Source organism: Sorex fumeus, unplaced genomic scaffold, assembly GCF_029834395.1.
Source record: "Sorex fumeus unplaced genomic scaffold, SorFum_2.1 ptg000045l, whole genome shotgun sequence".
Taxonomy (NCBI): Eukaryota; Metazoa; Chordata; class Mammalia; order Eulipotyphla; family Soricidae; genus Sorex; species Sorex fumeus.
In genome coordinates, this window is record NW_026606102.1 from 20501035 (window position 1) to 20524933 (window position 23899).

Below are 23899 nucleotides of genomic sequence, written 5' to 3' on the forward strand. Positions count from 1 at the left end.
AGCTGAGCACGCACCCGGAGCCTTTTCTGCATCTCCGACAGGGGCCTGGGGCAGCCCCGGGACAGGGACAGAAAGGGGACAGGGACTGCCGTGGGGGCGCGGGGCAGGGGAGAAGAAACGGGGGATGTGTCTAACACGGGGCTGGGTGCTGAGAAGTCACGACCACGCGCGGAGGGCCACGGCCCCCTCCCCGTTCATTCACACGGTGGGCTAGAGATACGGCTGAGGTACAGAGACGGGACCCGGGGACGGCATGCTCTGGGGAGGGCCATGCGACAGTGAGGGACCCCCTATTGCTATGCTCTGTACAGTGCGGGCCGCCCCCCGGCCCCTGGCCGCAGCCACGGGGTTTTGCCTTCCATCCCTTCCGCCTTGGAGAGCTCTCGGCCCCGGTGAAATGGGGGCGGTGAAGACAAGGGGTGGGAGGGCACCCCAGCTGGGGGCTACATGATCCTGCACTGGGTGGCCCCACAGCAGTCCTTGATGAGCGCCAGCCCTGTCTTGGCCACCGTGGGCTTGCTGGGCGGGGGCTCGGCCTTCTTCTCTGACCGGGAGTCTGCAGAGGGAGAGAAGGGAGGGAGAGGGGAGGGCCGCTGAGGAGGTCCGGCCCAAGCCCACGCCCTGCACCCTCCACCCCCGCCAGCTCTAGGGTGACTCCATGCATCCACACATGGCTTTGCTTTGCTTTGCTTTCTGGGTCACACCCGGCGGCGCTCAGAGTTCCTCCTGGCTCTGCACTCAGGAATTACTCCTGGAGGTGCTCAGGGGACCATACGGGATGCGGGAGATTGAACTTGGGTCAGCTGCATGCAAAGCAAACACCCTCCCCGCTAGACTATTGCTACAGCCCCACATCTACTCCTCTGGAAGATGCTCCTGTGTCTGACAGCGTTATCTCCGGTTCTCAGGAGCACAGACATTCTCTGTGGCATCTCCTGGTCCCTCTCCTACAGGTTCGATTCTTTCTGGGCTTTCCATTTGGACCAAAAGCTCCATCGTGGGCGCTGTTTGGTCAGCCGGCTGGTGTCGGGTGCGGAAGAATCCTTCCTGAGTGGTTTCGCTGAGGTCCTGGGGGTTTCATGGGCCTTAAATTCATTTCTTGTTCCCAACTGGGGTACCTAGTAGGAGGGCTGTAAATTTGGAACCCACACTTGGTGCCTGGCACATGCTATAGGCTTGGTGGCGTGTTTTTTTTAATTTCCTGTCTAAATTTCTCAATCTCTCTCTCTCTCTCTCTCTCTCTCTCTCTCTCTCCCCTCTCCTCTCCTCTCCATCTCTCCATCCCTCTCTCTTTCTCTCTCGTTTTGATTTTGGGCCACACCTGGAAGTGCTCGGGGATCTCTCCAGACAGGTTCTGGGGACTATATGGGATGCTAGGGATCGAACCCAGGTCAGCCGTATACAGGGCAAGCGCCCTACCCACTGTGCTAACTCTCTGGCCCCTGAATTTCTCTTTTATATCCACCAGCCTGATCAGAAGGCATGCTTCCTTGCTCCTTCTTCATCCTGTTAGGTGGAGTTTTTCTGATTTCCTTTCATGATAGAGACAGTCCATTGTAATGGTCTATCGCACGGATATTCAATGAAAAAAAATCAAACACACACACAAACAAAAGAGACAGTCCATGGCGATTGCTGGATTTAGGAGGGAACTGCGTCTCTTCTGATTCGAGGAAAGTGGCCCTTCTCTTTCCTTGTCCACCCCCCACCCCCCACCCCTGACCATTCCAATCTCGATGTCCGTAAAGTCAGTTTGGAGCTGCAGAAGACGGTGGAAGCCGATTATTTTCCATCCCATCTCCTTGGGTAACAGCTTGTGTTCCCATGGCGACAGATCTGGCCAATCAAAGCTTCGAGGCCACAGGGGACACTGCTGGGCTGGAGAGGTGGGGAGAAGGGGGCAGCACTGAACTGCTCAGGAAGCTGACAGTGAAGGGGGTCCGAGAGGTGGGTGGGTAGGAGGGCAGAGGGGACAGAGGAGGGCTGGGGGTAAAGCAGGGCCGTTAGCTGGCAGCCTCTGACGCTTTTTGGTTCTTGAAGCTCTTCTTCCTGCAAATTCCCTCTTTTTGCTCACTGTGTCCTCTTTGGGGACAGTGGGAGTGGCCTTGCTGGCCAAGGGGGGGGGACAGTCCCTTCACAGCACAACAGGCCACAGCTTTATCTGCTGACGGCCTGGGAGCTCCGAGAGGGACCGTCCAAGGTAGCCTTTCCCCTGGCTTCATTCCCAGCTCTCTGCTCTGAGGCCACTCTTCTGTCAGAGAGACGTCGCGTTCCACTTTTTTGGGGGGGTTCAGCCCCCCCGATCCCAGGGCTCCCCGAATCTCAGGCCTTGCTGTTTACCTCAGTGCCCACCCTGCTCTTTCTACTCAGAGCACCAGACAAATGAAAATATCGGAGAAATGAAAATAAGAAGTGAAAATATCGGACCCCAGCCCCCATCACTACCAGTTATGGTAGTAGTTCCAAAATGATGAAGATTCCAATACAGCCTTCACCACTTCATCGCACTGTGAAGGGAGTATGACGCCCTTCTGGGCTAGTGCCGTCACAGACAGCTGTACGTGCCAAGCTGGCCCTGCTAACTCGCAGGTGGGGCTCACGCCTGAGCTCCGGAAAGAATTTTTGTCTCAGCCCTCTGGCTCTCCAAATGCTATCCTCAGGAGGAGGAGGAAGAGGAGGAGGATGGGGAGGAGGAAGAGGAGGAGGAGGATGGGGAGGAGGAGGAGGAGGGGGAGGAAAAGGGGGAGGAGGAGGAGGAGGAGGAGGATGGGGAGGAGGAGAAGGAGAGGAGGAGAAGAGGGAGCAGGAGGAGGAGGGGAGGAGAAAGGGGAGGAGGAGGATGGAGAAGAGGAGGAGGAGGGGAGGAGAAGGGGGGAGGAGGAGGAGGAGGGGAGGAGGAGGAGGGGGAGGAGGAGGAGGAGGGGGAGGAGGAGGGGGAGGAGGAGGAGGAGGGGGAGGAGGAGAAGGGGGAGGAGGAAGGGGAGGAGGAGAAGGGGGAGGAGGAGGAGGGGAGGAGAAGGGGGAGGAGGAGAAGGGGAGGAGAAGGGGGAGGAGGAGGAGGAGGAGGGGGAGGAGGAGGAGGAGGAGGAGGAGGAGGAGGAGAAAGAGTAAGGCATGCACTTACTGGCTGGAGATTTGGTTACTTTGTCTAGAGGTTTTAACTTGAGTCTCAGGAAATCAGCCATTTCCTTGTCTTCTTCTTGCTCTCTGTGGAAAGGGAGGAGAGAATCCAGGAGCCAGTGACACTAAGGCCAGCGGTGAAGTGTGTGGGACCTAGGGGAATGCTCTGTGACAAGCACGTGGATGCTGCCGTGTGCCGTGTGCGGTTTGTACATGTGTGACGTGTGGAGAGGGTATGTGGCGTGGGTGGGCTTGCACACCCTGAACGTGGTGTAGATGGTGTGTCTATGTGGTTTTGTGTGGATGGTGTGTGTGAATGACGTTTGTCTTAGGAACGCCCAGAGGGTCTTTACAAAGTCTTTCTGGAGCTGGAGTTGAGTTTCTCCTGAGTGGGAGAAAGTGTTTTCAGACCAGAAATCTGAGTGGGGTTTGTTGGGGTCTTTGTTAGTTTGTTTGTTTGGGGGCCATACCTGGCTCAAGGCTTATGCCTGGCTCTGCACTCAGGAGACCAGGACTCAAATCAGTATTGACCATGGCCAAGGTAAATGACCTACCCATTGTGCTATCTCTTGGGCCCCTGAGTGGGGCTGACTGGGACGCTGTGTTTGGGGAACATTTGCTGAGCCTTTGCCTGGCAGCAAGGCCTTGGGTATAGGGTGCAGACAATGGGTCCTCGCAGGAGCAGAGTCCCCATGGCCCAGAGCACAGGAGCCAAGAGCCCGCTCACCTCAACCGCTCCACCTCGGCATCATCCACTAGGAAGTCTCGCTTCTGCACCAGCTTGTGGATCTTCTGAATGAGCTCGTCCTCTCTCTGCTTCTGCAGCTTGGTCTTCTCTTTTTCTGAGAAGCAGAAAGCAGCATCCAAGAAACAGCAGCGTGTTACTGTGGAGAACCCTGGAGTCGCGGCCACACGGGGTGGAACCCAAACTCTGCCATCTCACCAGCTCAGAGAACTTGAGAGGCAACTGGGGCCCGTCAAGCCTCAGTGTCTTGTTTGATCAAATATACACAGCGAGAGAGATGTCAGCACGTGATATGTGCCAACCACTCTCCCCAGCCCCACCCGTGGGCAACGCTGGGTCATTGACAGTAATGCAAGGGGAGTCAGGTGTGCGATACCATTGGGCAGACAGGGGGTGCTGTGGAAGGCAGAGGTGAGGTGCGGTTTAGGCTGGGGGGGCTAGAGGGAGTTACTCTACAGTAGGAGTGAGTAGATGTATGAAGATCAGTCATACTAACGGCATCAGCCCTGTGTCAAATACGAAGGGCTACAACACCCAAGAGAAAAATCAACAAGGTCCCACCTACCTAGTTACAGACCCCATCCACCTGACAACAGGCCCCACCCATCTGCCTAGAGCCACACCCACCCGAGAACAGGCTCCTCCCACCTGCCTCAGGCCACGCCCACCAGAACAGGCTCCTCCCATTTGTCTTGGGCCACGCCCACCTGAGAAAAGGCCCCTCTCATATGCTTTGGGCCACGCCCACATGAGAACAGGCTCCTCTGATCTGCCTCGGCCCCGCCCGCCTAAGAGAGGCTCCACCCATCGTCTCAGGCCACACCCCCCTGAAATCAGGCTCCACCCATCGCCCTCAGGCCACGCCTACATGAATAGGCACCACCCCCACCTGTCTGCAGGTACCCCACAATTTCCTGCAGGCACCACCACTTGCTTAGTGATTTTGCTCCCCAGCATCCCCCACCTACTTGCCAACGAGCACCTGCAGCTTGCTGGAGATCACGCACCCAACTCCTAAATGCTCCACGTGCTTGCACATGTCATCCTCCAACCCGCCTCTGCCCTCCCTGGCCCAAGCACCATCATCTCCTCTGGGCCCTGTGTCGCTCAACTTTTGCCATGGAATCAGAGCGGCTTGGATCAACACGGCAGTCCTTCTCTTCCTCGCTGTGCGGCCCTGGGCGCACCCTCAACCTCTCTGAACACAGATAGCCAAATCTGAGGCAGAGTGTACTCGGTCACTGCCTGGTTTGTGGGGAGAGGTCACGAACAACCTGCAGCTATTGTTCTCTACCATTGTTCTACTGATTAAACACTCCCCGAGGAATATTTCCTGAGCCAGGTGCAAAGCAAAGAAATACTCATTTAACGAAGGGAGAGCAAATCTCAGGTCTGCCATGTGCCAACCGTGAATGCTTGAGGAATCGTGCATTTGCGTGGACTTGGTCTTCTCGGTTAATCTCGGTCTCTCAGACTGGGCGCTGTCTTTGCTGGGGGGCGTTGTGGTGTACAGAAGGATTGATCACTGCTAGTAACTCCCCTTCAACTGCCAGCAGCACCCCACTCCAGCTAGGACATGGCCTGGCGACGGGGCCCCTGCTGGGCAACCACCAGCTTTTTTTTTCTTTTTGGGGTGACACCCAGCGATGCACAGGGGTTACTCCTGGCTCTGCACTCCTGGCGGTGCTTGGGGGACCCTGGGAATGCTGGGAATTGAACCCAGGTGGCCTTGTTCAGAGCAAACACCCGACCCACAGTGCTATCGCACCAGCCCCCAGGGCAACCACTAGCTTTATTGTTTCCAACACCCCTGGGAGTGGGGTTCTTCTTCTCTTAATGCCTATGGGGACGGTGTCTGCACCAGATCTGAGCCCCCCCAGCTCTGAGGCTTGTAGTGGAGAGGCTCTGGGGGGTCCTTGACCAGAGTCACCTGCCCCTACAGCCAGCCTTGAGTGGAAAGGCGAGTTCCTTGCCGGACGCTCTCTTCACTCAGCCTTGAAGCACTGCCTCCCTGCCTGGCTGTGTCTGGGAGCGGGTTTTGTTTTCCCCTAAACCCACTAAATCCTCCTGGAGCCTGTCGCTGCGCCAGAGAACGCACAGGCTGAACAAGGGCTCGGAGGAGCTGATGGTAGAGTGCAGGGAAGAGCTTCGGTCTCTGCACCCGGGGGTGGGGGCTCCCAAGCGAGGCCAGTCGCCCTGGAACTGCTCACGCGGGCAGGCGGGGCTCTGAGGGGAGCTCAGGCCCGGCTCTCCCGCTCTCCGCGACTACGGCCAGCAGCGCTGGGGGTCGAACTTGGGGCTTGACTCCAGCCCTTGGACCTAACTCCCCGGCCCTTTGTTTCTACACAAAAGTGATGGGGGGGGAGGGGGGCATGTAGAGAAATAGCTCAAAGGGCTGGTGTTCATGTTCTGTGTTGCAGGAGGCCTGGATTCAGTCCCTGGCTCTGTGTGGTTTCTTGAGCACCAAGTCAGGAGTAGTTCCTGAGCACTTATGGGTGTGGGCCAATAAGAGGAAGAAGGAAGGAAGGAAGGAAGAAAAGAAAGAAAGAAGGAAGGAAGGGAGGGAGGGAGGGAAGGAGGGAGGGAAGAAGGAATGAAGGAAGGAAGGAAGGAAGGAAGGAAGGAAGGAAGGAAGGAAAAAGGGAGGAAAGAAGGGAGGAAAGAAGGGAGGAAAAGAGGGAGGGAGGAGCACAGAGAAGAAGGAAGAACAAAGGGAGTGAGGGACCGGGCTTCGATCCCTGGCAGCCCATATGCTCCTTGAGCATCTCCAGGAGTATTTCCTGAGTACAGAGCCAGGAGTAACTCCTGAGCATCACCGGATGAATCCAACCTCTGGATGATCCCCTCCCCGCCCCAGCTCCTAAAGAGGAGACACTGAGTCTCGAGTCTGGAGTGTGGCCTGGGGTCCAGGAAGCGACAGAATGAGGACCTGGCCCCAGGGAGCCGCTTCGGTCAGCTGCCAGGGAGCCTGGCAGGCTGAGGTCGCTGGAGAAGAGTCACGGGGCACAACTGCATCCCGGGATGGGGGAGCTCGGGGAGACGCTGCCCGCAGGGGAGTCCAGGGGCTACCTGGGATGGCGACCAGGCTCTGCAGCTCCTGCTTCAGGTCCATGATGGCGTTGCACAGCTGGATGTCATCCATCCTGGGGACACAGTGGACAGTGGGTCACGAGGAGTGAGCGTGTGCCTTTGTGCATGCCGCCCCGGGGCTCCCCGGGGGCTGCCATGGAAAGGGGAGCCTCTGCGAGCACACACGCTCGGTGGACACACACACACACACACACACACACACACACACACACCCCTGAGGAAGACTTAGGAACACTGCCTTTTGTCCCTCTTGTGACTAACAGCTCCTCCCACCCAGCACCCTGCCCAGGGCTCCTCATGCTGGGATTCACTTCCTTAATGGCAACAAGTTTGGGTTCTCAAGTTCATCCATTTCTCCTTCCTGCTATCTCAGAAGAAGAAAAATCAGAATGCAGGGGCGGGAGAGAGAACAGGAGTCAGGACCTGCCCTGTGGGTTAATCCTGGCACTAGCGCCACTGTCCGGAGGATTCTAGCAGTGACTGGACAGACACTTGGCTTAGCCTGGCACTGAGCCCAGGGAGCGTGAAAGATTCACAGCCTCGCTGGTTGGGGAAACGGAGACAATGTGGAGGGAAGGGACAGGATTGGACTGGAATACTGAATGCCTGCGGCAAATAACCCACGTGTTCAAATACAGCAGGGGGCGGGGTGGGAGTGACTTGGGCAGACAGACTGGGAAGGCCCCCTCCCGAGGCACCCGCAAAAGCCAGCCCTGCAGAAAGTAGGAAAACAGGAACTGAGGCCTAATAGGACCCTCACTCCAGCAACAGACCCAAAGGAGCTCCTGCAGGAACAAAAGGCCAGGAAAGGAATTTCAAAGAAGACCATCACCACTCCCATCCTGCCTGGTAACCTCCTTAGCAACGGACTTTTACCTGGGAAGAAGCCCCACGTGGGGGCAGGTTGGAGAAACCCTAGAAAGGCCACCTTGAACAAAGGAAGGGTTTGTATATGCCGCCCGAGCCCATGTGCTCCTTGCACCCACGTGGCCGAGCACATGTGGTGCCCGAGCACATGTGTCACCCGCATCTCCCCTCTTGAGATGTGTACTTTCGTGCTTTTCTGTCTAATGCTAGGATTTGTGTAGGGGCTCTCTCTCTGCCCTTGGAGAAGCCTGTGTTCTCTCTTGAGTACGTTACTCTCTCTCTCTCTCTCTCTCTCTCTCTCTCTCTCTCTCTCCCCTCTGCACCTAAAAATCCTCCAAATAAAATCTATTTGTTTCACTGCTTGTCTACACCTGAAATTCCTTTCTGCGAGGCGAGACAAGAACCCAGTAACCCTGGGTCCCGGGTGGCAGAGGTGGGTGGGGAGAAAGTGACCGTCTTCTCCTCCCCGCTTCAAGTAAATCACCCGTGGGGCCCGACATCAGGAGGAAGAGTCACAGCCTGGAAGATCTCACGCGGAGGAACACGGGAACACGAGTGATTCTGAATCACAGTCCTTATGAATAGGTGTTTGGGGTTTTTTTTATTTGCTTTTTGGGCCACACCCGGTGAGGCACAGGGGTTACTCCTGGCTCATGTACTCAGGAATTACTCCTGGCGATGCTCGGGGCACCATATGGGATGCTGGGAATCGAACACTGGTCAGCCATGTGCAAGGCAAACACCCCACCCGCTGTGCTATCGCTCCAGTCCCAGATGGGGATTTTTTGTTTTGTTTTTCTTTCTGGTTATTGGGTCACACCTGGTGATGTTCAGTGGTGACTCCTGGCTGTATGTATACTCAGGACTTAACTCCGGGCGGTGCTCAGGGGACCTTATGGGATGCCAGCGATTGAACCCAGGTCAGCCACCTGCAAGGCAATTGCTGTGGTTTCTCTACAGCCCCTGAATCAGATGTTCTGTAACCTGTAGCCCAGGACAGCTTTACTGGTTCATGTGTGTGGTCTGAGCTCCATTGCTGATGAAAGTCGCGTTGATAACATGTCAAGCACCCAGTCAGATTGACATGAGAATCACCCAATGCGTAACTAACACTGCTGCTCGATATTTAAATATTTCACACCAAGCACTTTTGCAGCTAGGCTGGAAATTGACCTGGGTCCTGTGACACCATCCCTGCACCGTTAGCTGCTTCCAGGAGAACCCGGAGAGCCGGATGAGGCAGGAAGGGAAGAAGCAAGGCTGGCCCCGTCTCTCTGCCTCTGCGCCTTTCCTGCGGGGCTGCGGGGAAATTGTTCACTTGACCAGTTTGGGGCATGTCTGCATCATTTCTAAATGATTCATCTCTGTGAGAATAATAGTGCTGCTGCTTTCCAGAGTTTCCTTGAGAATGACACGGTCAGGAGCCTGATGAACCCCAGCAGGCGCTGCTGTGTGGACTCCGAAGGAGCTGGTCAGGGCAAGGAGCTGAAGCTTTGGAAAGAATCTATTTGGCTCCTTATCTCAGAGGCTGTGTGTGCGTAGGCATGGTTGGGAAGAAGGACGGTTTGGTCTAGGGAGCTGAAATGCTGAAGCCGGGGACAAGCATTGAGGAAGCGTCTCTCTGTCTGTCTGTCTGTCTGTCTGTGCATCATCCGGATCAAAGAGAGGCTTAGACAGTGGGTCGTGAAGGTTTACTGATGAAGACCGCAGGGGGTGTTGGGGTGCTCAGCCCTGCTATATCTCACCCCCGGCCAGGCAGGCAGTTCTGTTTTGTTTGTTTTAGCTTTTTCTTTGGGGGAGGGGCGATGCTCAGAGGTTACCCCTGGCTCTGCACTCAGGAATTACTCTAGGCAATGCTCAGGGAACTCTGTGGGATGCCAGGGATGAAACTGGGTTGGCCGTGTACAAGGCAAACGTCCTACCTGTCTTATTCTAGTTCTAGCCCCACATCCAAAATTTTTGACTCCCTGTCAATTCCTGGGTTCTTTCTGACCAACAGGGAGTTCACAAAGGTCCGACATAAAGTTCTACTCAGAGCTTAGGCTCACACGGAGGCTAAGCAAGGGGCAACATCTGAGCCAAAAGGCCAGACAAGGGTCTGCAGGATCCTCACATTCTCTGCAATCTTAGGATTCTCTTGTCAATCTTAGGGTTCTCTTGTCAACCCTAAGAAATGTGAAGGGCCCAACTTTCAGTACAGGGGTCCACACAACAAACCCTTATCTTCAACTTCCTCTAACGTGGTTCTCTCTAACACAAACACCCAGAGTTCCTACAAAAACCCCACACAAAGAGCCAGGCCTGTGCCAAATCCCACTCCAACTAGACCATTCCTGTTCCCTTCTCTTCTACTTTCCAGTAAACTGTTCTGCTTTCCAACTCTGAGTCTGGGCGCCTTTACGACTCCGTATTTTCATTCTTGATCCTAAGAACAGTGGATGCAGAGAGACAGCGGTCGGCGCTTCTGCATCCAGTGATTGAGGACACTGCAAAAGCAGGAGGAAGAAACTGCAGAAGTTCCCTGAGTGCCGAGGAGAAGGAAAAGGCCTGGACTCGGCCCGTATCTGTGTAGGACTCAGGCAAGGCCTTTGATGAAGCCAGGGAGGATGGTCCTGGAGCATTTCACTCCGCGGGGAACATGAATAGCCAACACAAGATGTGCAGTAAACAGCAACTCACTCCTCCCTGGGGCCAGGGTGGGAGTGGGAGCGCTGGTGATGACAAACAGGAAAGGGTGCTTGTGGGAGGAATGGGTCGAGGGGTCATTTATTGGGGCGAGAACAACTGGCGGTGAATCATTTGCTCCTGGAGATATACATAGCTGGATGGCCCTGAATCCTGCCGGTATTGTCAACCGCTGCGGAGTCGGAAGAGGGGGCGGTGGGGACGGGAGGGGGCGACAAAGGCAGGAGAGATTGAAAAGAGGGAGATGGTGACTCAGGCCAGAAGTGTCCCATCAAGTCCCCCAGTGGTTCAGTCTCCTGGGGCCCCTGGGTGTCGCTCCATCAAATCCTTCAGGAGACACACCCCCAGCCTGGACGGACGTTGCCCACCCCACCCCCCATCATCCCGGTCGGCTACCCCGCAGTGACCTCGCGTGAACCCCGAAGCAGGACAAGTCTGTTTGAAGCTGTACCGCCCTGTCTGTGGGGGCGAGAAGCCGGATGGCTCATCGTCTTCCATAACAGCTCTACAGGCCCACACACTCCCACGGATCAGTAGAGGAGCGGTGGCACTCAGGATGGCCGTGGATGGCCGGAACAGCTTCACTGGGCCTGTCGCGGCCACAGGAACTGGCCCCAGTTGGCCATTCTCTGGCCCCGGAGCACCACTAGGAGTGAGCCCTGAGCCCAGAGCCCAGAGTTAGTTCAGAGGGTCCCAGAGCACAGAGCCCAAGTGGAGGTTTCCATAGTGAACTCTTGCAACCACTTACACTGGTGCATTTCAAGTTTATTTTATTTCAGTGAATTAAAAGAATCGCTGGAGAGGGCCTGGAGCGACAGCACAGCGTGTAGGGCGTTTGTTTGCCTTGCATGCAGCTGACCCGGGTTCGATTCCCAGCATCCCATATGTCCCCCGAGCACTGCCAGGAGTAATTCCTGAGTGCAGAGCCAGGAGTAACCCCTGTGCATCGCTGGGTGTGACCCAAAAAGAAAGAAAAAATAGAATTGCTGGAGAGTCATGCTTTACAATGAAAGGGCCAGTCATGGTGAAGGGACGGGCGTTAGAAACTGAGGCATAAAACCCAATCATGAACAATTTTGTGACTTTATATATCACTGGGATTCAATTTAAAAAAAAAGTTTAAAAAAATTAAAGTGCCTGTCATAGAGAAAGTCAGGTTAACCTTTACAAGGGAAGAGCAAACTGTTCGCCAAGGCACTGAAGCCAGTTTGCCTTACCTTAATCAGTCTTTCTCTTCTTCCAAGCCTGTAGAGCATTGCTTTTTTAGATCACATATCCAGATGGAAAGTTCTGGATTGTTCTGGAAATTTCTTACCCAGAGTTCTTTCAGGAAACAACAACAATCAAAAAAGCATAGAATACAGATATAAGAAGCCACTTATAAGAGTTGGCTTGCTGGCAGCTTGCGGCAGAAAAGCGAACGGACTATGCATTAATCCACGCCACCATGCCTGCCCGGAGGGGAAAGGGTGTTGCTCCCTTCCGCCTTTTTCCCTCTGGAAAGCAAGATGGCGGCTGCCTCGGAGCTTTTTGGAAAGCCAGGTATGAACCGGTTGTGACGGGGCGACTGAAACCTCATGGGAAGGGGGGCGTTCCCAGCTCGTCCTTCACACCCTACCGAGGTCACGAGTTGCCCCCACGAGCGACTCTCCTGCACGGCCATGGCTCCAGAGCCACAGAAACCCATCTCATAATTATCTGACTCTTGGCAGAAAAACTTCCAGGCTTATTAAGTAAAATACCAGATATCCAAAATTGCGTGGCCGGTTCTTGTAACCAGCTGTAGAAAACAAATAATTTCACAATTCCTTTTTAGCAGATCTGATTTTGGCGTGTAAACTCTAAATAATAATGGTGCATCTTTTGTCGAAACAATGAATCTAATCAAAGTAGAGTATTAACTAGAATTCATCTGCCTCACAGGCATTGGGAGGGTTGGGAGAGGGGGTTATTGGGGTTCTTGGTGGTGAAAAATAAGTACTGGTGAAGGGAAATGGGTTTGATGATTGCATGACCGAGACTTAAACTTGAAAGCTTTGTAACCTTTCCCACAGTGATTCAATAAATAAAAATAAATTAAAAAAAAATAAAAAGTTGGCTTGCAGGATTGTGGAGGCTGACTGTAGGATAACACTGTTCTGTCCTTTCTGCATTGCCTCAGGTAGTTTAGGTTTATTGGGTTGCTCCCATCACAGTGTTTCCCATTCCTCTGTGTTTATTTGTAACTTTATTTGTGCTCTGTTGACTTGTAAATATTGTTTTTCTCTTCTCCCTAAGTCCTTTGCATAGTTTATTCAGAGCAATGTCCTTTTTGTATGGACACAAGAAGACATGCTTTTGTAATGTGACTCTCAGTGATATTTCCCTCCTGGGCATCTGTTCTCTCACCTAAACCTCAGCTGCCCTTTCTTCCTACCACCTCCAAAAGCAGGGTCCCGAGGAGGGACTGGATGGAACCAGGGCAAGCGGTAAGCTATGTGCTACCCTGGCATCGAGATGGGCCTGGCCAAAGCGCCATGATGCTTAACTAAAGTTAAGAACTTGGTCATGGACAAATGCTGTCATGATCTAAAAAGTAATAACTAGATTTGGACCCTAGGGTTAGGAATGATTAATCTGGCCTGAGCGCTGTAGTCTGAGTCTGTGGCAAGGTGTCCCCAGGAGAGCTGCCCTACAAGTCTCAATGTTATCTCTTACTGTGTCCATGCAAAAATAGCTAGTATTGATATGTTGATAGTTATTGGACTGAGGAAAAGAGAAAAAGACCTTAGGAGGTATTTTGCCCTTGGACAGTCAGGAAGGGCTTTGGAATGCCTTTAGGTGGTGTTCCCTTTGGAAAGGCTTTCTTATGTTGATTTGGCTACCTAAGGGGTGAGGGTGGGAGGGCAGTGTCAGTTTGGAGAGATAAGGGAGTGGGAAGTGGAGGGGGGAGGAAGACATGAGTGAATGAAGAGAAGATTGGAATAAACTGCAACTAAGACCAACCAGCCTGGCTCTCGCTTCTTCCTTCATCTGCCCTTGGCCAACAGCTGTCCCAATCCAGGCCACACACAGCGACTCAAGAGCACCAAACTTGGGCTGTGAGACAGAGCCGTCCAGATGAGCCCGTGAACACACATCCTTCAGCGTGTGTTTAGTTTTTTACAGCTGACGTGCCAGGAGTCAGAAGAGACGCTGACGAGGTAAGATCCAGTTCAAAGGCGGTGGTTTTGAGCCCCAAGGGAACATGTGCTTTCCAGTGCAAAGCAGGGAAAAAATATGTCGATGTTGCAAGTCCTGTAGGAGGTGGAGTTCCCTCTTACTCAGCCCTTTTGCTCTGTTCAGTCTTTAGATAATTGCAGGAGGCAATTTTTTTTTCTTTTTGGGTCATACCCGGTGATGCACAAGAGTTACTCCTGGCTTTGCATTCAGGAATTACTCCTGGCAATGCTCGGGGGACCATATGGGATGCTGAGAATGAAACCCAGGTCGGCTGCGTGCAAGGCAAATGCTCTACTATGGCTCCAACACCAATGTTCTTGTTCCTAGATAACTCAAACTAGAGATCTGGAAATAACCTCTATGGCCAATGACAGATGAGTGGATTATGAAGATATGGTGCCTATACTCCATGGAATACTATGCAGCTACAAGGAATGATGTAATAATGCAGTTTGCGGCAACCTGGTTGGAACTGGAAGCTATCATGTTGAGTGAAGAAAGCCAGGAGAAAGACAAACATAGGATGATCTCACTTATCTGCAGTATATAATATCTCTGGATGAGGAAATGTAATGTAGTCAAGGGGGGGGGGATGCCTAGATCACCTTAACCCCATACTTTAGGGAGGAAGGACAGAGAAAAGAAATCCAGGGTCAAGGAAGAAGATGAGAAGGGGCAGTCACGCAACAGGGCTCAGGGCTGTGGGTACATCGGTGATATGGAGAGTTGTACAACTGCCCAAAGCACAGATCCAAAACGCTGAAAACGTCAGATCTAAGTGCAACCATGAAACTCTGTAAGGGAACTGTCAAGGTGAATGGTAGTGGAGGAGGTGGCTGGAGGCGAGTTGACACTAACAGTGGGATTGGTGTTGAAATACTAAATGCCTACTACTCAACTATCAATAACTCGGTAAATCACGTTCTCTTTTTTTCTTTTGTGGCAGGGGAGGTGATTTTTGTGCCATACCCAGGGGTGCTCGGGTGTTCCTCCTGGCTCTGCATTCAGGAATGACTCCTGTTGGTGCTCAGGGGACCCTATGTGATGCCAGGGATCAAACCCAGGTTGGCTGCATGCAAGGCAAATGCCTTACCCACTGAGTTATTGCTCTGGTCCCCTGTAAACCATGGTTCTTTAAATTAAAAAAATATTTTTTAAAGAATAAAGCAAGGGGTCAGAGAGATAGTACAATGAATAGTGAGATTTTCTTGCACGTGGCTGATCTGGGTTCAATCCCTTGCATCCCATCTGGTCCCCCAAGCAAAAGCAGGAGTAATTCCTGAGAACAGAACCAGGAGTAATCCCTGAGCATCACTGGTGTGGCCCAAAAAGGAAAAAAAAAAGAAGAAGAAGAAGAATGAGCAAGCTAGGCGCATGGCCAACAGTACCCTAGGGAAGGGCTGACACTTTTGCAGGATGAGATTGTTGGATGCCACTTATAGGACAGTCTGTGCAAGTGGACGGGCAGTTCAGACCTGTGTTGTTCAACTGACCATTTAAGGGATGACCTGCCGCAAAGCTGGAGAGAACCTCCACTTCTGGGGTAGGGGACTGCTCTGATGGCCAGAGATCGGGGGCAGCAGAAACCATCCTGTGCTGTGTATTTCCTCCCCCATCCTCCCCTCCCTCTCCCCCACCAAACCTTCATCCTCTCTCCTATATCCCCTGGTGCTGGGAAATTCAGGAGGGTCCTTGCACAGTCCTGGAACTGTCTCCAGCCTCTCCCTTGCCTCTTCTCCCTTCTCTCCCTTCCCTCTGTTCTCTTCTTCCCCAACACCTCAAAATTCTTATAGAATCGCCCGAGACCAACTTCTCCTTAGCCCTTCTGCCTTAACGGCGTCTCTTCCCACCTGGCGAGTACAGCGGACCTCACAAATGTGACCCACTCGAGCACGATGTTATTCAAGGCCCACGGTGTCACTGGAGTGACGCAGAATTCCCCGTGTGTCAAGTTACTTTCACGCACACGTTCATTAATGCCCTTGGCGTGAAGCATTTTCCAGCAAGCTGCAGAGTTACCAGCTCATTAAAGGGAAAAGAGGCAGGCAGGCATCTCGCTTAAAAAATAGTCACGAGGGGCCGGAGTGAGAGCACAGCAGGGAGGGCGTTTGCCTGGCACGCAGTCGACTGTGATTCGATTCCCAGCATCCCGTATGGTCCCCTGAGCACCACCAGGAGTAATTTCTGAGTGCGGAGCCAGAAGGAACCCCTGTGTATCGCCGGGTGTGACCCAAAAAGGAAAAAAAATTATGAGAATACTAAGGAAGGCAAGGCCCTAGCACAGAGGTGGGTTTGCTGGTGGGAGCCACTTCCCCAGACTATCTGTGAGAGGCACCCTTGCTGGGCATTCTCTGGCGATGACTCAGCAGTCCTGACCCCCTTCTCCTCTCTCGAAGCTCAAGGTAAGGAGGAAGGAGGGGAACTATAACTTAACTCTTTTGTAGGAAGGGCCGCTTATGGTCACAGAAAGCCTTTCTTTTCCTCTCTGGCCCGAGAGCTGCCAAGGAAATGTTGATGATCTATTCTGCAGATGAGACAACTGAGGCTGGATCAGGTCACAACACTAAGAAGTCAAGCAGGGGTTTCCCGTTCAGGGAGATGGGGCTGCGGATAAGGAGCTGCCTCGCACGCGGCTGACCCGTGTTCAGTCCCCAGCACTGCATATACCCCCCATGCTCGGCCAGGAGTGAGCCCTGAGCGCACAGTGAGGGGTGAGCCCTTAACACAGTCAGGTGTGACCCCCAAACCAAAGATCAAAACGAAACCGATCAAACCCAACCCAACTCTCCTTTCCTCCGCACCTTCCCTCCCTCCTTCCTTCCGCACCCTTTCCTCTCTTCCTCCATCCGCTCCTCCCTCCCTCTCCTCCTTCATTTCCCAACTCCAGTACCCTGGAGGGAGAAACTGCTTCCTAAGCTGACTACTGAGCTCACGGTTCTTCACTTCTAGTTCCCTTCTCTTGAGAGCCAGACCAGTGTAGGGCCCATCTGCACGAAAGGCTCTCAGCTAGCTGGGTTCCAGAAGGGCCCACACACCACCTGCAGGGCTGGAAGGCAGAGGAGAATGGACAGAAAGGCGCCAGACCCGAGTGGGCAGCGACGTCTTCTCTGACTGGCATCGAGTCCACACACGGGGCTGGTCTGTCCCATAGGGCAACACGGCCTGCGCGTGAGACTGGCCTGGCCTCAGGCCGGGTGTCTTCCTGAAGATGGGGAGTCCAGCCCCTCCTTCCCCCTCAGGACTGGAGCCCAGAGGTGATTTCAAGGTCGGGAAGGCCTTCAGCTTGAGAGGAAGGGCGGGGGGGGGGGGGGGGGGCGGCCGTCCACCCTCTCCGCACGCCCGCACTCACATGAACCTCAGCTCCGACTCCCGGCGCACCAGCACCTCCCGCAGCCGCTGGATTTTGGCCATCTCCAGCTCGATCTCCTCAGGCATCATGGTCGTCTCGGCCATGGACACGATGTCCAGCTGACCTGTGAGGGGACAGGAAGCAGGGCTCAGAGCCTGGCACTTTAGCAAGCCTCGTCCTCCCGGTCCTCGGAGAACAGCCGTGGCCCCACGGCCACACTGAGCTGGAAGGAGGCACTGCGTGGAAGCGTGCCTGAGTGTGAGTGTGTGTTCGTGTGCACGAGTGTGTGGGTGCACGTGAGAGTGTGTGTATGTGAGTTTGTGTGATTGTCGGAACATGTACATAGCATGTGGGAGTGTGCCAGAGTGTGTGTGAGTGTGTGCATGTGTCGGAGTGCAAGAGTGCACATGTAAGACCGTGTGTGCACATGAGAGTGCGAGTGTGCGTGAGCATGCTTGTGCATGTGTGGTATGTGTGACCGGAAGCATGTGTGTGGTATGAGTTGCAAGCGTGTGCGTGTATGTGCGTGAGAGTGTAAGAGTATGTTCATGGGAGAGTGGGTGTGCACATGAAAGTGAGTGTGCAAGTGTGTGCAGCATGTGTGCATCTGAGCGTGAGTATGCGAGCGTGTGTGCCAGTGTGCATGAGCGTGTGTGCGTGTGAGAGTGTTTGAGTGTGGGAGTGTGTGAATGTGGAAACATATATGGCATGTGGGGGAGTCCAAGAGCGTGTGCATGTGGGAGTGCACATGCATGTGAGTGTGTGAGTGTGTCAGTGTGAGAGTGTATAGATAAGTACGTGAGCATGTGGTGCGTGTGTACATGTGTGCAAGAGTGTGGGTGTGTGGTATGACCCTGGAGCCTGGAAGCACGCCTTTCGTGGAGACCCTGTCGGGGGCCGAGAGGAGTCTCTGGGCCTGGAGCTCGCGCCAGCCCATTCGGTTCTAGACGTCCTGGCCTGGTCCTGCTGCCCCTGTGTCTGAGTCCCTGCCCCCCTCCATCTGCTCCAGCCTGCAAGTCCGAGGCTTGCTTCAGGCAGAAGGGAGTTTTCTAATGATGCTTTTTGCTTCTGGTTTCTGTTTTTGTTTCGCAGGGGTCACTCAGCTCTGTGCCCAGGGCACCAGCCCTCAGCCGCTGAGCCCTCCCTCGAGTCCCTGCTGCTTCCACAGTAACACAGGATCTTACAGGAGCACTGTCCTCCCGTTGTTCATCGATTTGCTCAAGCGGGCACCAGTAACGTCTCCATTGTGAGATTTTTTTGTTACTGTTTCTGGCATACAGAATATGCCACCAGGAGCTTGCCTGGTGTGCTGTCTGCCGTGCGGGTGCGATACTCTCGGTCGCTTACTGGGCTCTCCGAGAGGGGCGGAGGAATCGAACCCAGGCTGGCCTTGTGCAAGGCAAACACCCTACCCACTGTGCTATCATTCCAGCCCTATAGGAATACTAAATGATATAATAAATACAAAGTCATGAAATTTAGTGTAGGCCTTCAGCTAACACTTGTAGGCAAAATAAATAAGTAGGAAGGTAAAAGCATGCATTGGACCACTGCCCACTCTTTACCTTTTGATGGAGATTGTTTTCATCTTATATATAGATTAAAACAATATATACCTATCACCACCTTCAATCACAAATATAATCACGTATATTAGCATACAGAGAACACTAGACACATATACCTGTATGTGTGTGAATTGACTTGGGCTGACACAATAAAACACTTGTGGCTGAGTCTAACCCACACAGATTTTTTTTTCCTGGCTCTGCAGGCTGGTGGTGCCGTGTCAAGGGGCTTGCGTCAGGTTCACATGTGTTCTCATCTGGTTTTCCTGTGCTCAGCCTCTGCGCTGTTTCAGCCCTCCTCCTCCTGACATGGATCCTACCAGGCCTGAGCTCTAACCTTTGACCCCATTCAATTCCTTCCTTGGATCTTTTTCTCCCAAACCACCATTCCAAGTTTTGGGCTTCAAAGATTTGGATTTCAACATATGAATGGGTATGGATCTGTGTGTCTTTACATCCTCACACACATAACCGGGACATTTCTTTTTCTTTTCTTTCTTTCTTTGAATTTATTTATTTATTTTGGCTTTTTGGGTCACACCCTGCGATCACAGGGGTTACTCCTGGCTCTGCACTCAGGAATTACTCCTGGCGGTGCTTGGGGGACCCTATAGGATGCTGGGGATCAAACCCAGGTTGGCAGGTGCAAAGCAAACGCCCTTCCTGCTGTCCTATCGCTCCTGCCCCACCCGGAGAAATGTCACCGTACATTCTTCAGTGGATTTATATGATCATTTCTATAATCGTGTAGATCATGGGCAATAACTGGGGTTATAAACGTAACACATTATTAAATGTTCATGCAATATAATTAAATGTAATCAATTAAATGTCAGCCATTCAAAATATTTTCGTATGGGCTTGCCCTTCAAGAACATATCTGCCCTTGAACACACATGCCACTTGTCTTTGTGTCTCTTTGCCTGCCTACTCTTCAAGCTCCTGTCCTCTCTTGAACCCAACTTCCTTTCCTTCTTCCTCGCCGGGCACCATTCTAAGTATCACTGTATCACTGTCTTCCTGTAGTTTATCGATTGCCTCGAGCAGACCCCAGTAATGTCTCCTTTGTCCTAGCCCTGAGATTTTTAAAAAGTGCCACATTTGAGGCTCTTTCATGGTCAGGAGAATGAGACCCATAATTGTTACTGGTTTTTTGGCATATTGAATACGCCACGGGGACTTTGCCAGACTCTGCCGTGCGGGCAGGATACTTTTGGTAGCCTGCCAGGTTCTCCAGATTAAGAACTAGATGATACGGTGTCGCTGCTTTCGGGAGTAGGGTTTTATAGTCTCTGGGTCTTGGTCATTGATGGGATTACACAGCGCCGGGGACAGTTGGTGGGTGTAACGCCTACCTACTGGAAGATGGGGGATCTGGGTGGAGGAGGCCCCAGTCCCAGTCGGAGCAGGCTTGGAGGTGTACGCCCTGGATCCCGCACACCTGGGTTCCTCTGCCGGTTCCTTCATGCGTGAGGCTCATCCGAACGTGTGGAGAGTGGTCGTAAGCATGGCTGTGGCTGGAACCGGAGGTCTTCAGCTGCCGGGGCTCAGCTCGGGGTGGGGAGTGTAATCCCATCAACGGCCAAGACCCAGAGACTATAAAACCCTGCTCCCAGAAGAGAATAGCACAGTCTCCTGCCTCTGCGCCTGGCTGTCCTCACCGGGGCCTCTTGGAGGAGGGTGGGTTCCCGAGCAGAGCCCCAGCAGCTGAAGACCTCCGGTTCCAGCCACAGCCATGCTTAAGACCACTCTCCACACGTTTGGACGAGCCTCAATCATGAAAGAACTGGCCGAGGAACCCAGGTGTGCGGGACCCGGGGAGTAGATTTCCAAGCCTGCTTGGATTGGGACTGGGGTCTCCTCAACCCAGACCCCCCCATCTTCCACTATGTAGGCGTTACACCCACCAACTGCCCCTGGCGCTGTGTAATCCCACCATTCTAAGTAAGTTTCATTTAATAAAAACTATCTTGTGGAGAATGGGCACGGGGGTACACGATCATTGCATGATTAAAACATAATCATAGAAGTCTGTAAGTCTGTAACTGTATCTCATGGTGATTCATTTAAAAAAAACTATCTTGTGGGGTCAGCGTGAGTGTCCAGTGGTTAGAGCTCTTGCCTTGCATGCGTTGACCTGAGTCCATCCCTGGGGCCCCATTTGGTTCCCTGAGCTCTGCCAGGCATGATCCCTGAGCACAGAGCTAAAAATAAGCCCTGCTGAAAAATAAGTGCTGGTGAAGGGAAATGTGTTTGATGATTGCATGACCGAGACTTAAACCTGAAAGCTTTGTAACCTTTCCCACCGTGATTCAATAAATAAAAAGAAAAAAATATTAAAAAAAAAGAAATAAGCCCTGAGCACCTCCAAGTGTGACAACCCCCCCCCCAAAAAAAACACCCCACCAACATGAAAATCCTAGAAAATGATCTTGCATCACTAAATACCAACATTCCTGTACGCCCGCGCGTTTGTGTCCACCCACCTTGATCCTACCCCCATTGCATAACGGGGGGGCTTGTGGTGTCCAGTGAGGCCCCAGCATGTGGGCCAGGCCCCCCCATCTGAAACACACTGTGAATGCTTTTGTGCCCCCGCGCCGTGCTTTTGTGCTCCCTGGCAGTCGTGGGGAAGGTTGTATCGTTTTCTATTTGTGTGCATCCTGTGAATCATCTCCCCAGCCCCCAGACAAACACACCGAAGTTGTTTTCCATTTCCCACTAACAGCCGCCCTGCAGGGTGTGTTCTCCAAGCCGAGTCCCCGTGTGCCTCTGAGGGGCCGCTCCAGGCCACACAGGCCGCGGTTCCCGCACGGAGGCTGAGTTTGAAGGAGGAGACGTGGGAGAGGGATGTTCTGTCCACACAGGACAGCGAGGTCCCCTGCATCTGCTGACACCCGCCACACCCCACCCTAACTACCCCCACCATCCCTCCCCTCCGTAATTCCATCCGAGCCAGTGGCTTGGAGGTAAAAAAGAACTTTCTGACTGTGTCTCTCCTGTGACCTGAAGCCCTGGCCTGGCCCAGCTGCCAAGGAGGTGTTTTGTTTTGTTTTTTAATTGAATCAGCGTTAATTCTACCTACAAAGATTTCATGTTTGAGTTTCAGTCCTATAATGATTGAACACCCATCCCTCCCCCAGGGCACATTCTCCACCACAAATCTCCCCAGTATCCCTCCCTTCCCACCTTCCCCCAACTCTCTCTCTCTGGAAATTTTTTTCTTTTTGGTCACACCTGGAATGCACAGGGGTCACTCCTGGCTCTGCACTCAGGAATTACTCCTGGCAGTGTTCACAGGACCCTATGGGATGCCGGGAATCAGACCCGGGTCGGTGGCGTGCAAGGCAAATGCCCTACCCGCTGTGCTGTCTCTCCAACCCCTATGAAAATTAATTTTTAGACTAATATCCAAGGCCAGGGAAACACTGGTCAGTGGGTGGAAGCTTGCTGCAAGTGTGTGGGCTGGAAGACAGCTAGGATAGAGAAGGGACCACTGTGACAACTATGGAAACGATCACCCTGGACAATACCTTTGAGTATCTGTATTGTGAACCATAATGCCCCCTGTAACGTATTCGATATGCCAAACACAGTAACAGCAGAGTCTCACAATGGAGACCTTACTTGGCCCACTTGAGCAAATCAATGAAAAATGGGAGGACGTGCTACGGTAACATCAATTCCAGAGAGAGAGAGAGAGAGAGAGAGAGAGAGAGAGAGAGAGAGTCAGACAGACAGACAGAGACAGAGAGGAAAAGTGCCTGCTAAAAGTGGGTTGCAGGAGGGAAACTGGGGACGTTAGTGGTGGGAAATGCATGCACACTGGTGTGGGGGTGGGTGTTGGAACATTATATGACTGAAACCCAATCATGTAACTGTGTATCTCATTGTGATCCAATTAAAAAAATAAATTGATCACTTGATCACTTCACTTCCCATTAATCATAGATTTGCTAGAGTGGGCGCCAGTAACATCTCCATTCATCCCTGTCACGTGCTAGTGTAGCCCAATGGCGTCTGTTCGTTCTAGGAACACGAAGATCCTCAAACATATCGTTCAAGGCCTTGATGAAGAAAGTGACCATCTGGTAGGTGGGCAGCCACGCGATCTTTTCACGTCCTGTGGAATCCAGTCAGTAATGGCTCTAGTTCAGTGGTTGTCTCCAAATCTCACTATGTGTCCAGCCCATATGATTTTTGACGCCTTGCCAAATGAGACACTGTCCCTGATTCTTGACCGTGGAGGAAGGTCGGAACTCCGGATTCTTTCTTTCATTTGAGTGAAACGTGATACTCCAAGCATAGCTCTTTCAATTCCTCTTTGGGAGACCCAAGTAGCGTTCTCATCCTGTTTTTGTAGGGCCCAGATCTCTGAGGCGTATGTTAATGCAGGAAGAACAGTGGAATCGAAGAGATGTGCCCAGAGCCAGAGGTTCTTTGTCCCCTTAGCTATTTCTTCAACACTGTTGAAGGCATTCAAAACTGCACTCTTCCTCCTGCGCAACTCAGGTGCCAGGTCATTCGTCTTGTTGACTTCTCGACCTAGGTACACATAGCTGTTGCATTCGGAGATGGTGGTTCCGTTGAGAGCGAAGGGGGCATCAGGAACGAGGCTGTTTCTCATAAACATCCTCTTTGTGAGATTCAGCTGTAATCTGACCTTTCCACACTCATGGTCAAAGTTGGCCAGCATTTGTGCCACTTGGCTGATGTTTGGTGTTATTAGAACGATGTCATCAGCAAAGCGGAGGTGGTGCAGTTGCCGACCGTCTATCTTCACTCCCATTCCTTCCCATTCCAGTCATCTCATGACGTTCTCGAGGGTGGCACTGAAGAGTTTCGGTGAAATAGTATCACCTTGCCGAACCCCTCTCTTGACATGGATGGTCACTTCTTTGTAGAATGGTGAGATCCTGGTAGTGAATTCGCAATACAGCTCACGGAGGATCCTGATGTATTGCGTTTGAATGCCCTGATTGGCTAGGGCTTCAATGACTGCTTCTGTCTCAACAGAATCAAAGGCCTTCTTTAAATCAATGAACGTTAGACAGAGTGGCATCTTAAACTCCCTAGAAACCTCAGTGAGCTTGGTTATCATGTGGATATGGTCAATTGTGCTGAATCCTTTTCGAAAACCGACTTGTTTGCATGATTGTCCTTCATCTAGTGTTCTGCCAATCCTATTCAGGATGACACGAGTGAACAGCTTGTAGATGACAGACAATAGGCAGATTGGGCGATATTTGCGAATGTGGTGGATGTCTCCCTTCT

The 23899-nt window shown here is 52.6% G+C and overlaps 1 protein-coding gene across 1 annotated transcript in view; it reads right to left on the bottom strand.

Moving 5' to 3' along the window:
• Positions 1-425: 425 nt before the first annotated feature.
• The window catches only part of BMERB1 (bMERB domain containing 1), a 75847-nt gene continuing 52373 nt past the window's right edge, over positions 426-23899 (bottom strand). The window contains exons 2-6 of the mRNA XM_056122358.1: positions 17058-17181; positions 6935-7008; positions 3848-3962; positions 3125-3207; positions 426-556 (exon numbers count right to left, since the gene is read on the bottom strand). Coding sequence (XP_055978333.1) covers positions 444-556; positions 3125-3207; positions 3848-3962; positions 6935-7008; positions 17058-17181 — 509 coding nt within the window. The 3' untranslated portion in view covers positions 426-443. The remainder of the gene's footprint in view (positions 557-3124; positions 3208-3847; positions 3963-6934; positions 7009-17057; positions 17182-23899) is intronic.